We start from the raw sequence: 13,452 nt of genomic DNA on the forward strand, positions 1-13,452 counted from the left end.
AGTAATAGAACATTTTTTTTTTAAAGAAGACTCCACGCCCAACATGAAGCCCAATGTGGGGCTTGAACTCTCAACCCTGAAATCAAGACCTGAGCTGAGATCAAGAGTCAGATGCCCAACTGACTGAGCCACCCAGGTGCCCCCCCATTTTTTTTTAATTTCAATTTTGACGGTTAACAGATCCTCCCCTCTCCCACTGCCCACCCCCTTCCAGCCTTCCAGAGCTTCCCACTTCCTGAAATACCAGGAAGTACTCTCACCTCCCAAGTAGGGGTAAAGATTTAATCAACAGACCACTTAGCAAGCAGGAAGTGCACAGATAAGGTATAAACAAAGTGTCCCTCCTAAATGGCCATTGGTCCCTCCTCCCCTCCCCCGCTTTGCATTCATATCTTTGTGTCTCTTTTCAGGCTAACCATCCCCCTCAATGGAGAAATCTTTGAATTCGGTGGCTGCAGTCCCCCCTACAACCACCATTGGCTGCACATTCTCTGGGTTCTGTGTAGCTCACCCCTTCCTCAGCAATTCTGTGACAGTCCCCACGTCAAGCCGTGAGGAGAGAGGTCAGGAGCTCCTTGAAGATTTATCTCAGCTGAAATACAAGCTCTTCCCCATGGCCACCCCATCCCTAGGTTTCCACACTTGGCCTGCTCCATCTCCTCCTTGGAAGGTGTCCCTCCCGTGGGGCCCCATTTCTAGAGTTTCTTTCCCCAACCAAGACCCATCTCCTTTTACTGAGACTCATTGTTGACTCTTTTCTCCCACAAGATGGCGCCTTCCTTGAGGGGACTTCAGGGAACTCAAGTTTTTCCAAGATTTACACAACCTGGAACCTGGAAGCATTCAAGATTTGTTGATGAAGTTGAGAGGGAAAAAGAGAGGAAGGAAGGAAGGAAGGAAGGAAGGAAGGAAGGAAGGAAGGAAAAGAGGAAGGGAACACTTTCCATTTTTGTCTCGGGGTAGACAACTTACTTCATTTCAGTGTTAGTCCTCAGTCTTGATTTTTCTTTTTAACTTTTCCTTCCTTTTCTCCCCCTTTGCCCTTCCCTCCATGACTTTTTTCTTTTTTCATCAGTCACTGCCAAGCTCTGTGAGGGTCTGTCTTCCCAGCCAGTCTGTCTCAACAATAACAGCCATTTATTAAGCTCCATGCCAGTGAATTATATTTGCTACTTCATAAGTCCTTGCCTCAATACTTTGCCATAGGTATTCTCCCCATTTTATAGAGAGAGAAGTTGAGGCTACTGAGAGTGGAGCTAAGATTTGACCCCTAGGTTTATCTGGTACCAGAGCCTCTGCCCACGACCCCAGTGCTCAGATTTACTCTACTTCCCTACACGGCCCAGTGGGGCCACATTCACACCCATCACCTTGGACTGACATCTGCTTGGACTCGCCATCCTGGCATATCCCACTCTGAAATGAAATCCACACAAGAAAAGGCAAGATAAGCATTTGATTCTTCTATTTATTAATTGGCAAAATAGTGCAATGGTGCTCTCCAATGTCATCTCTGGGCAACAACAGATTTTTTTGAGTGTTTTTTTAATTGTGTATTTGATTTGTTGTTTGTTTCAGTACCATTATGAACTCAAAGATTTTTATACATTCATTCTGCTTCAATTTCTTGCAGTCATTATTTATTTCTTTATTGATTGATGTTCAAATTCTTCCATTGTTGGCCATGGGAGCCTTTTTAAATCTTGGGTCCTTCCAACAGAACCTGGTAGTCTTGATGGCTTCCTTGCTTTCAAGCTGGACAAGCTCGTCTTGTACATTTCCTTCCCCTAGAACCAAAGGACCACTGATTCCTCTAATAGGAGACAATATTAGGGACTACAATCTGGGGGGCAGAAGTACACACTGTGGCTGGGTTGAGTGTTTTTATTGATGTTGCTATTATTGACATGATAAGCAGGTTCATTAGTTTCAGCGTTATTTGCATATTTTAGAGAACTTTTTGTTTTATCTTTCCCTTTTAAATTTTGTTTTTAAAAAATGCAAAATGTTTATATTTTCTGGCTAAAACTATAAAACAAGGTACGTTCAGAAAAGTCTATATTTCTTGCTTTTTCTGTCCTTCCTGTTCTATTCCTCCACTTGTAGGTAAGGAATTTTTTTTTTTTAAGATTTTATTTATTTATTTATTCATGAGAGACAGAGAGAGAGAGGCAGAGGGAGAAGCAGGCTCCCAAGGAGCAGAGAGCCCAATGCGGGACTTGATCCCAGGACCCTGGGATCATGACCTGAGCCGAAGGCAGACGCTTAACCATCTGAGCCACCCAGGCGCCCTGTAGGTAAGGAATTTTAATTCATATTTGGTTCATTCTTCTGTTTTTCCTACTTGAAAATATAAATAAATATCTATATTTATTTATCATTTAGTTATATGTATATATTTACACAAAAGATAACATATGACACATTCTCTTCTATACTTCTGATCATGTTTCTCATATCCATACTTGGACATTGGATGAAAGAAGCAAAGAACTGTTGTCTTAGAATTGACCTCATTGCTTTATATGGTGTTTTCACACTGCCATTCCAGAGCACAGGGGACTTTGGGACAGTGGGGAAAGGGAGTGGCTGAAAAGGGTGACTCTGGGGCCACCATTACCACTTCAACCACAGCAGCCACACCTCTGTTCTACATCTTCGGCATTCCTATCAAATTTGGTCTGAAAAATGGTCCCCACTATTAAAAGAAAAATCCTAAGAGAAGATGGCCATAAGCTAATAATCAACCCAAGCTCACTGTTCCTGGCTTCTGAGAGGCTGTTCAGAGAGCACATGCTTCATGTTAACTAGGCTGGGGAAATCTTACTGTCAGGGTTGCCTAAACTTGAATCCCAAGAAAACCCTGGTGAGAAGAGAAATACTCATCCATTCAACAGTTGAGTGAAGGACCTGATAAATCACGTTGTCCACATTGTCATTTGAGGGAAACTGCTTTGTACATTTATGAAACATCTTTAGCTCTAAGGACGGGAACAAGAAAACACAAAAGCAATTGAAGAGGCTGCTGGGATTTAAAGAAAACTCTCTTTTGCCCTGAGTATATAGAATTAAAAGTGCTTTCCAGATAGGTTACTGAATTAGCTCAAGAATTGGCAGCCCCAGTGAAAGACAGTCATGCTGGCTGAATTTCTTATACTCTTTGCCTCACCTTCCTCTGCCATCTGTGAACTCTACGCATGTGCAAACTTAAACCACACACATGTGCAGGTCTCACTGGGCATGTCGTGGCTCTACCACTGGTGCTTGGCACAATACCAAGTGCTTAGTAGGTGCTCAATAAATCTATCTGGACTGGATGAATGAATGTAAATATTCCTCTTCATCCTCATGAACCAAATGGAAAGGGGTCATAAATGTGGCTCATCGCTGTTAAAAGATTGTTGTGGTGGGTAGGATTGTGTCCCCCTCACCCAAATTTTGTGTTGAAGCCCTAACCCTGACCCCAGGACCTCAGAATGTGACTCTATTTGGAAAGAGGGTCTTTCAAGAGGTGATTAAAGTAAAATGAGATCATATGGGTGGGCCCTAATCCAACAGGACTAGTGATCATAACAAGAGATTAGGCCAGAGCTAGGTGTGCACACAGAAGGAAGGCCATGTGAGGACACAGCAAGAAGGTGGCCATCTACAAGCCCAGGAGAGAGACTTCAGAAGAAGAAACCAAACCTGCCGACGCTTGAATTTTGGACTTCCAGCCTCCGGAAACATGACAGAATAAATTTGTTGTTTGAGCCACCCAGTTTGGTATTTTGTTATGGCAGGCCTAGCAAACTAATATAATTGCCAATCTCTGTCCCAAACCATGGCAGAAGCAACATCAAAGAAACATTTTTATGGTTAGCACTTCCCATATCCTATAAGCCAGAAGAAAATTGTGCTGAGTATGTGTTTCATGGTGCTTCATCCTGTCCTGCTGGAAAGTCAGGCTTTGAAAGTCAAAGTGTATCTATGTGGCTGGCCTAGCTGTAAGAAAGCCCTTTGTGAGGTCATCATGCTACTCTTGCCAGATGTGCACAGAGAGAGACATGCAAGCTTTTAAAAACACTTGAGGAGACACCATGCCTCACTTTGCAAACCCTCTTTTAAGAAACATCATCACCAGAAATCCATTTGATAGCATCAGGAGGAAGCAATGTCTCCAATATTTGAAAACCTTGAGAATGCTACAGTATGATGGATTTAAGACTATATATTTAGGAGAAACCGATATCGCTGAAAGTCTTGTAACTGGAGAAGATCTTAGTGATGGGTATTTCATGCAAACTCCAACGTGGTGTATTGTGCATGCTGGTAGTAGTCAAGGATGGGTGCCTTGGAAGTATCGGATGTTCCTAAGAGATGAGTTATGCATCAAACAGGAAGACAGCCTCTTCTTTGAGTTCTGTGATATCACAAAGAAGGCCTATGGGAAGTGTGCCATTGTGATCAAAGAGAGAAGGCAGCAGGACAGGATGAAGCCAAACGAAGATGAAGAGCCAGAGGCCCAGGTCCATGCCCCATCAGTCATTAACTTAACGAGCATTGTGTGTTGCCCTGAGGTAGCCAAGTCCTGTGGCCATGAACTACTCCCTCTGCCTTCCCCTTACAATTACCTAAACCCTTTAGACTCAGCCTGGTCTTCTCTGAAATGGTTTATCATCAATAACAAAAAGGAGTTTTGTTTGCACTACATTGACAGTGTCTATTCTTGCCAGTATATACTTCTCAGCGATTTAATTAGCAAAGGGATTGAAAGGATAAACCCAAGGAAATGGAAAACAATAACCAACAAAGTACGGAGATGGGAAAACTACTATCTTGGTAAATTTTCTTAAGGGTGATTCCTCTTACAAGCGGTTGGAACCATGCTATGGGCATAGTCTTTACCAACTCTGCTGAGCTCAACTCTGGACCACTGCAGCCGAAGATGCTCCAACGGTGACCTCACAGAGATGCTGTGAGGACTGAGGTTTCTAAGGCTGTTGGCAAAGTGCTTTAGGTTTACTGGAGGTTCCATTAAAGCTTGTTGGTAAATTAGGGATCTTGACTCCCATCTTGTTAAGGCCACCTTGAGAGCTATGTTAATGGCAGGATTACAACTAACCCAGCCCAAAAGAGCTCAGTGGTGAGCAGGGGTGAACAGAGCTAAAGGTTGTGTAGTAGAAATTTAAGTCAGAACCAAGTGTGTGGTCACAAAAAGTTGAAAATAGTGTACCAACCAGTTTCAGCCGACCAAAATAATCTACAGGGAGACAGTTTGCCATGAGCGGGCGTTGTGGTTCAGACAGTGGCTGAGCAGGCTCTTTGCTTCCCATTGCTTGAAAAAAAGGTGTCAGAGGTTGAGTGAGAGAAATCCGAGGTGAAACACCATCCAGATGCTCTAAGGCCAGTTGGTGGTCCCGATAAGGCACCTGGAAAGCTGTAGCAATTGATTGATTCATCTGGGACTTGGTGGGTGAATAGGTGAAGTGAATGGGGGTCTGTGGAGCCCTCTTATCTAATATTTCATCCCAACTCCAAGAATCCTCCCAGGAGGTCATTAGAGTTTGCCACAGAGTTGCATCCTGTGGCCCCGAGAGCTGAGACACCTATGGCTGGTGCCTCACCTGGCTCAAGTTTACGGCTGTTGCTGATGCAGGTTGTAGGGATTTGTGGTGGTATGTTTCACCTTTATTGAAAAAGACCTGCCTCCAATTAAACATATCAGAAATTTCCCTCCCGTTTATGTATGTTCAGGCAGTAATTTTACAACAGACATAATTATTCCAGAATATGTCAAAAGCAACTCATGAAAATCTCTACCTAACTCCTAACAGAATTACCCACATATAAGATTGTGAGGCCAGGTTCCTGATAGCCAATTGCAGAAAATATCGGGTGATTTGCCTGTCTTCCTGTTTGTTTCCCTCCAGAACCTCCCTGCTGTGACAAATTACACAAACTTGGTGGCCCCAAACAACAGACATGTACTGCCTCCCAGTTCTAGAAGCCAGAAGTCTGAAATCAGTTCCACTCCGTCATAATCAAGGTGTGGGCAGGGCCACACTCCCCGCACAGGCTCTGAGAAGCAGTTGTTCCTTGTTCTTCTGGCTTCTGGTGGCTGCTGACATTCCTTGGCTGGTGGCCACGCGGGTCTAATCCCTGCTTCTGTGGCCACATTACTTTCTCCTCTTCTAATTTCCCTCTGCCTCCCTCTTGGAAGGACACTAGTGATGCATGTAGGGCCCATCTGTATGGAGACGGGAAAACTACTACCTCAGAATCGTTAACTTAAGTCCATCTGCTGAGATTCTTTTCCCACATAAGGTAATGTTTCGCAGGTTCCAGGGATTGGGAGCTGGATGCTTTTGGGGACCATTATTCAGCTGACCACAGATGCTAATTCAAGTCTTCTGCCAACTGAAGTATAGCATTCCCATCAGCAACTAACCTGGTGAAACAACTCTTATCGTGCGCTATGTTTCTGGGGTCTTCTTCACTACCTGTTTCACGTTATGTTTTATCTTTTTTTTTTTTTTTAAGATTTTATTCATTTATTTGACAGAGAGAAACACAGTGAGAGAGGGAACACAAGCAGGGGGAGAGGGAGAGGGAGAAGCAGGCTTCCCGCAGAGCAGGGAAGCCCGATGTGGGGCTCGATCCCAGGACCCTGGGACCACGACCTGAGCCACCCAGGCGCCCCTCACGTTATGTTTTAGAGCAGGTAATAGGACTCAAACCTCCTTGGTGACTTCAATGAGCTGGCACTTGCAGGCCCCAGTGTAGCTGGCCTGGGTTTGGGGAGTATGAGTGTGTTTTGTCCCTATATCACACTTATTACACATCTGCCCAGAGTTCTGTGCAGTCATAAGTACTGACAGCTACATGTCCTTAACTATTTAGTCCTCTCAACAGACCATGATGGAGGAACCACTGTTCTCTCTGTGTTTTAGATGGGGTAAACTGAGGCACAGAGAGATCATATAACTCGGTCCAGTGTGGAGGAGCTAAGGTTCACACCCCGTGTTCACGTGTACAGCCATTATTCACGCCGCCTCTCTACTCCTGGGCAGTTCATCTAATCCCATAACCATCCCATCATGGAGGTTCTATCATTTCCCTTTACAGGTGAGGAAACCGAGATGTTATGAGGTCAAGCAAGCCAGTCAGACGCTAAAGCCCATGTGCCTAAGCACCATGCTTGGCTTTGTCGTTGGAGCCCAGCGTTTTGTTTTTCTCTCTCACAGTTCACGTGGCGAAAGGGTCTCCTCTGACAGCTGACAAAGCGGCCACCTCCAAGTGGATACCGCAACAAAAAGAGATTTCAATGCGGAGTTGAGCAAGAGGCAGAATACCTTGCAAAGACATTATTTTGCAGGGAGGGGAAAGACATGAAAGGTTTTTAAGGTTCTCAGACAAATAAGATAAACCAACAGGAGCTATTTTTGTTTGAAAACCAAAACGATCTAAAAAGACGAGTTTAGGGTCCTATTCCCTTGGGACCTTATTTGGTCATTAGGAAGGCAAGGAGGAGAAAGAGACATCAGGACAACCAGAGAGATCAAAAGGACCTCCTTTAATGTGTGATTTAGTTACATAATACTGTATGCATAATTAAGAACGCTGCTTAATACTAAGCATGGAAACCTCCAGCAGAAAAGTAATGGAAAGTATGTTGGGCTTTGGGAATCCAGTAGACCTCGTTGGAATCTCAGGTTTCCAGCTTATTAACTATGAGACTTTGGACAAGCTACTTCACTTCCCTGAGGCTCAGTTAACTCATTAGTAAACTAGGGTTGAGGACTTTATTTTTTTATTTTTAAAGATTTTTTATTTATTCATTTGAGAGAGAGAGAGAGAGCACACGAGGAGGGGGAGGGGCAGAGGGAGAGGGAGAAACAGGCTCCCCACTGAACAGGGAGCCTGACATGGGCAGGGCTCGATGCCAGGACTCTGAGATCATGACCTGAACCAAAGGCAGACATTTAACGACTGAGCCACCAGGTGCCCGGGTTGAGGATTTTAAAACGCTTCACATAAGCCATGCCACTAAACTGCGTCTGGCACCTTCTGAGTGCCCCATACACTCAAGCTTCTGTTGTTATAGTCCAGGCTGGGGGCCAGCAAGTGTGCCCACACTCAGACCTGATGTCGCTGACCTCATCTCCTTTTCACTCTCTGGGGGAAATTCTTGCTGCTTTTTATCACCAGGACATAATGAGAGTAGACACATCTTAAGATACTTCAATCAAAGGAACTTTATTCTCTGGCATTTCTTTTAAGACCATCTGTGACAGGTCAGGCAGCTAACGATAATCACAAGTTTTGTCTGATGGGGTGGACAGGGAGGATGGTGAGCAGAGCCAAGCCTCTTCGAGAGCAACCTTGTGTTGCGCTTACATGAAACGAACAGCAGGTAATGAGGCATAGCAGTCCTGTGCGTGTGGACAGGTCCTCTGGAAGAGATTTCATGATGTTGGTGGCACTGCTGTCCTTCCGAGTTTGGCTGATGAGACATCCCACCCTCTCTGTCCCTTTACCTTCACCAACAACAGCATCCCCACTCCCTCTCCATGGGCATGGGGACTCCCAAGTAGGTGGGTGTTGGAATGGTCTGTCCCAAAATGAACCCCAAAGTAAACAGGCAAATGGAGCTGGAGGCCCAATGGATCCCACCTTGTCTACCCGAGAAGGTCCAAGCTCAACTGGGTTGAAGGAGCTGCACCTGGCCAGTCGGGGGGCTCAGTTGCCTACCCAGGCAGTGTGTACTCCTTCAATTTGTGATTGTTTTATACACACAAACCATTTGTACATACTTGACCTCATTCAGTTTAGACATAGGCAGGGCAGTGATCATTAAGCTCATTTATAAATGAAGACAAGTCCAGGCAGTAACTGACTCACCTAGGGGCATGCACAACTGTAGTGACAGGAAGGCCAGAACTAGAATCCACATCTTCTTATCAAGGAGCCCTCGTACCTGTCTCTAGCTGGCTTCACGGGTTGGTTAGGATTAGGTTAGGTAGGTCAGGTGTCAAGGCCCAGGCATCTCATTGAACTGAGTCATTTAGACAGCTGTGTTTCCCTACAGATGATCATTTGGACGCTGTCTGGGGAGAGGTGACGCTTTCTAAAGCCCCCGAGACTTTTTGTTTGAATTATTCAGTTCCTGAAATACATTCTGTGTGTCTCTGCCTCGTGAAGCAGAGTATGAGAACACAGCTGAACCTTCCTTTAGAGACTAAGGTCATCATTGGGAACATAATGTCCTAATGTGCGGTGTTCCCGGTGTGGGGTTGTGGCGATCATACAGTGAATTCTCAGAGACTTGGTGGGCTTCATAAAGACCACCTCTCTTGCTCTAAGAGTAGTGGAGACCCAACCACCGACAGAGTTAAGAAGGTAGCCCACCTCCACCGCCAAAAATCAAGAAGTGCCAAGGGGGCAGTACAAGGCTAATATGATGGATCCATGGTCATCAAGAATCCAGAGTCCTATCTTTTTACTCCACTGTCCCAACCTGGTTCCATCTTCATAGTCCCAAATGGCTGCTGAACAAGCCATTGCATTAGCACTCCGTGCAGCAAAGAAGGAGAAAGAGAGGAAGAAGTGTTCATCTCTTCCCTTTTTAAGGGGCCTTCCTGGAAGTCCCACATAACACTTCCACTTAAATGTCACTGGCAAGACTTAGTTGCAAGGGAAGCTGGGAAGTGTAGTCTTTTATTTGGGGGAGGCAATGTGGATAGCTAAAATCAGGATTCTATTGCTAGGGAGAAGAGGAAGAAGAATGCTGAGGTAGGCAACTGGCAGTCTTGGCCACATTCCCTGCTCCCTTTCCTTTTGGTGTGACAGTCATCCGCTCATCAACATTCCAGCACCTTCTGTGTGGTGGAAGAGGGAACCAAAGAAAATAAGCTCTGGCCCTCGAGGCAGTCAGAGTCTCATGGTGGGGGTACCTCTCAGTCAGTGAGATGTTAGAGGTCTGGGGAGTGGGGGCTCCGAGTCCTGGGTCTGGTGCTGGGAGTCCTGGGCAGAGCCACAGAAGATAACGTGGGGACCAGAGGAAGCGTGGGGATCTCATCACAGGGAGAAAAGGCCAAGCCAGGCAGGAGCTTGAACAAGTGCACAAAATCTACCCACCTCCCACTCAGGCAGGCAGGGGGTGTGTGAGTGAGTGTGTGTGAGTGAGTGTATGGGTGAGAAATGAGTGTGTGACCGTGAGTGTGACCAGGTGGGAGTTGTGAGTATATGTGTGAGATTGTGTCTGAGAGAGGTGTGTGTGTGTGAGATGTGTGTGCGACCATGAGTGTATGTCATGTGACAGTTGTGTGTGTGACTGTGTGAGAGCTGTATGTGTGTGAGGTGTGAGAGTGTGACCATGAGAATTTTGTGTGTGTGAAATTACGTGTAAGAGGTGTGTGTGTGTGTGAGAGAGACGTGTGTGGGTATGTGGGACTCTTTGTGAGTGTGTAAGACTCTGTGAGAGTTGTGTGTGTGATGTGTGAGAGTTGCATGAGAATTTTGTGTGTGTGAGATCGCATGTAAGAGAGTTGTGTGTGTGTGTGAGACTCTTTGTGAGTGTGTAAGATTGTGCGAGAGTTGTGTGTATGAGACCTTGTGAGACTTGTGTGTGAGTGTATGTGTGAAATGTGAGTGTGTGTGTGAGACGTGGCTGTGTGAACATGGGGTGTGTGCTGGGCGGAGGGGGCGGAAGGACAGGAAGAATGGGCGGGAGAAGGGCCAGGATGGAGGAGGACAACAGGGCTGAGTGAGAAGTCGTCGGGCCTCATGCAGAGGAAGGACAAGCGCTGGGGGGCAGAGGCATCACTTGGCCCACCGGGGGGACAAAACCCTGCGTGTGACTTTTCAGGCCTGACCGCAGGCAACTGCAAGGCTTTACCCTGCAGGCCGCGTGGGGGAAGCTGCCCTCCCCACACCGGGCGTGGGGACAGCCGGGGCCGCGCGATTTCTGACGGGTCACACATCTGCACCCCCAGCCTGGCACCTTCATTCCTGGGCTCCTTGGCCCGGGTCGTCAGGCTCCTCTGAGGCTGAGACATCCTCACGGGGAAGGGGAAGGTTTGGGGACACTTGGCCCTCTGACTCAGTCAGGTGCTCATGGGGGAAACGGAGCAGGGCCAGCTGGTCCTTCCTCAGGTGCCATCTTGTACCCTCAGAGGAAGTGGTTAAAGGCTTAACTCTTCCATTTTGGGCTTGTCGCCTGGATCAGCTACTCTGACACCTGACAGCTCAGCTCTCTCCCACCCACAATCACCCAGAAGTGGGGAGACACCACAGAGGTTACAGGGGAAGAGGGAGGAAGGTACCACCGTCTGAGGGGAAAGGCAGGAGAGGATTGCAGAGCCCGGCTCCTCGCGGCTCTGGTCAAGCCACAATGGCTCTCCCCACTGCACCCAGCAGCCCTCCCACATCGGGAACAGAAGGCCTTGTGCCAAGCCAGAGGGGAAATTGAAGTCACCCCCATGGCTTCCAAGGCCTTCAGGGCCTGGTCCCCAGATGCCCCCCCCCCCGGGGTCCCTCCCACTTCCTCCTGCAGCCGGTCCCCCTTCCTCTGTGTCTCCTTCAGCCTTGATCATGCTCCAGCTTCCTCCTTCCAGAAGAGCCTTTCCTTCAATTCTGCCTTCCCCTATGGCTACTGAGGTCTCTCTCCCCTCCCAGGAGGCACACAGCTTGCTGCAAAGTTGGGAGTCAGAGAACACTTCTTTCACAGTTTTCAAGTTATCAGCTCCCTATGTTTTCAGGGGAAGTACCTCCAAATTTCATCTGATGGGGCAAACTGTGAATCTGAAAAAAGGACAATCAGTACATTAGAGAGTGTCCCAAACATCTGGAAACACAACGAAAATACTGAGCCAATGATTTGAAAACTAAGCAGTTATTCGTAACTAACACATTGTGCAGAAATGTTTCTGTCCTGGCCAACTGGGGGCCTTAGACGGGGCTATTAACGGCTCTGTGCCTCTGTTTCCTTATCTGAGGATAATGACAGCTGGTGGAGGTAATAGAAGTAGAGCACGTGGGAGAGTAAGGGCTGAACGAGGAGTCACGCTACCTCGCTGTCTCCGGATCTTCGCCGTCCTACCCTGGATGCTCTTTCCCAAACTCGGCTTCCGGGGCTCATCTCCTTCTGTCTGTTTAAAGCTCAAAAGAAGGTCCAGGGACCACCTCCTTGGGATCCCCTGAGGATCTGTGGTGGGTCTGGAGTCTAGCCCAGGAATCTGCATGTTAAACGGCCGCTCGTGTGTGCTGATGTTGGAGAACTCAGCCTCAGTTCTCTTTTCCCTCCAGAATCTCTCCATCATCCCCTGGCTTCGCTCCAGCACACTGGTGACCTGCACGGGACAGCTGATGTCAAGGAGCATCCATGTAAGCAGGTCAGGTGTCAAGGCCCAGGCATCTCATTGAACTGAGTCATTTAGACAGCTGTGTTTCCCTACAGATGATCATTTGGACGCTGTCTGGGGAGAGGTGACGCTTTCTAAAGCCCCCGAGACTTTTTGTTTGAATTATTCAGTTCCTGAAATACATTCTGTGTGTCTCTGCCTCGTGAAGCAGAGTATGAGAACACAGCTGAACCTTCCTTTAGAGACTAAGGTCATCATTGGGAACATAATGTCCTAATGTGCGGTGTTCCCGGTGTGGGGTTGTGGCGATCATACAGTGAGTTCTCAGAGACTTGGTGGGCTTCATAAAGACCACCTCTCTTGCTCTAAGGTATTTCAATATGTTGTCAGCTTGAAACCAATAAAAAGGTGTTGGGGTGTGTCTAATAAGATTAAAGAGGATCTGTGTAAGGGGATCCTGGGGCTCCCCTGTGGGAGAGAACACAAGATTTCAGCTTATGCTCTCTGAAACATCTTTCAGCTACTCAGGGGCGGTCTCCTCTTTATGGATTTGCTCACGATTGTGATCCAGAGAGGGGCTGGCTAGCTGCAGGCCACATGGGGTCCCGGTTGTGGGCCTTACCAATCTCTCTATCTGCCTACATTCGCCCATGCATGCATGCATCCAACCAACCAATTCTTTAAACTCAAACCATACATCTACTGACTTCGGGCATATGGAATGGAATGGTTGTCAGTAACTCCAGGAGGTGTTACTCATCTCCCCCTGGTGGTAGAAGAGAGTGTGTAAGAAAGGTGACGGGGAAAAAAACCAACACTACAAAAAACCCATGGGTATGGTCAATGGTTTAAGTTCAATCCTTAGGTCCCCCTCTACCAAATTTTCCAAGACGACCCCATGTTCCACAAATTCCAGAGCCGAGTTTTAAGTCTCCCTAGAAAAGCGCCTGTGTTTAAAATAAATGTGACCATCCACTGCTTAGGCATATTTAGATTCCCCAGGAAAGCCAACAGCCCCCGTCCTTGGATTTCTGAGGAGCACAGCAGGGAATGCACGTGGAGGGAAGATGGCCAGAGGTAATGGGTGTGATGCCGCGTGGGAGCCAGG

The 13,452-nt window shown here is 47.1% G+C and overlaps 1 protein-coding gene across 1 annotated transcript; it reads left to right on the forward strand.

Annotated features, from left to right (window-relative positions):
• Positions 1-4,055: 4,055 nt before the first annotated feature.
• On the forward strand, positions 4,056-4,989 carry C1H21orf140 (chromosome 1 C21orf140 homolog). Its single transcript, XM_021677977.1, has one exon. It carries the CDS (start codon positions 4,080-4,082, stop codon positions 4,833-4,835), a length of 756 nt encoding a protein of 251 aa, XP_021533652.1. The 5' UTR covers positions 4,056-4,079; the 3' UTR covers positions 4,836-4,989.
• The last annotated feature ends 8,463 nt before the right edge of the window (positions 4,990-13,452 follow it).

Source organism: Neomonachus schauinslandi, chromosome 1 (assembly GCF_002201575.2).
Source record: "Neomonachus schauinslandi chromosome 1, ASM220157v2, whole genome shotgun sequence".
Lineage (NCBI taxonomy): Eukaryota > Metazoa > Chordata > Mammalia > Carnivora > Phocidae > Neomonachus > Neomonachus schauinslandi.

Excerpts from the sequence above, each read along its gene's own strand:
- C1H21orf140 (XM_021677977.1), top strand. The coding sequence starts at position 4,080 with ATGCCTCACTTTGCAAACCCTCTTTTAAGAAACATCATCACCAGAAAT.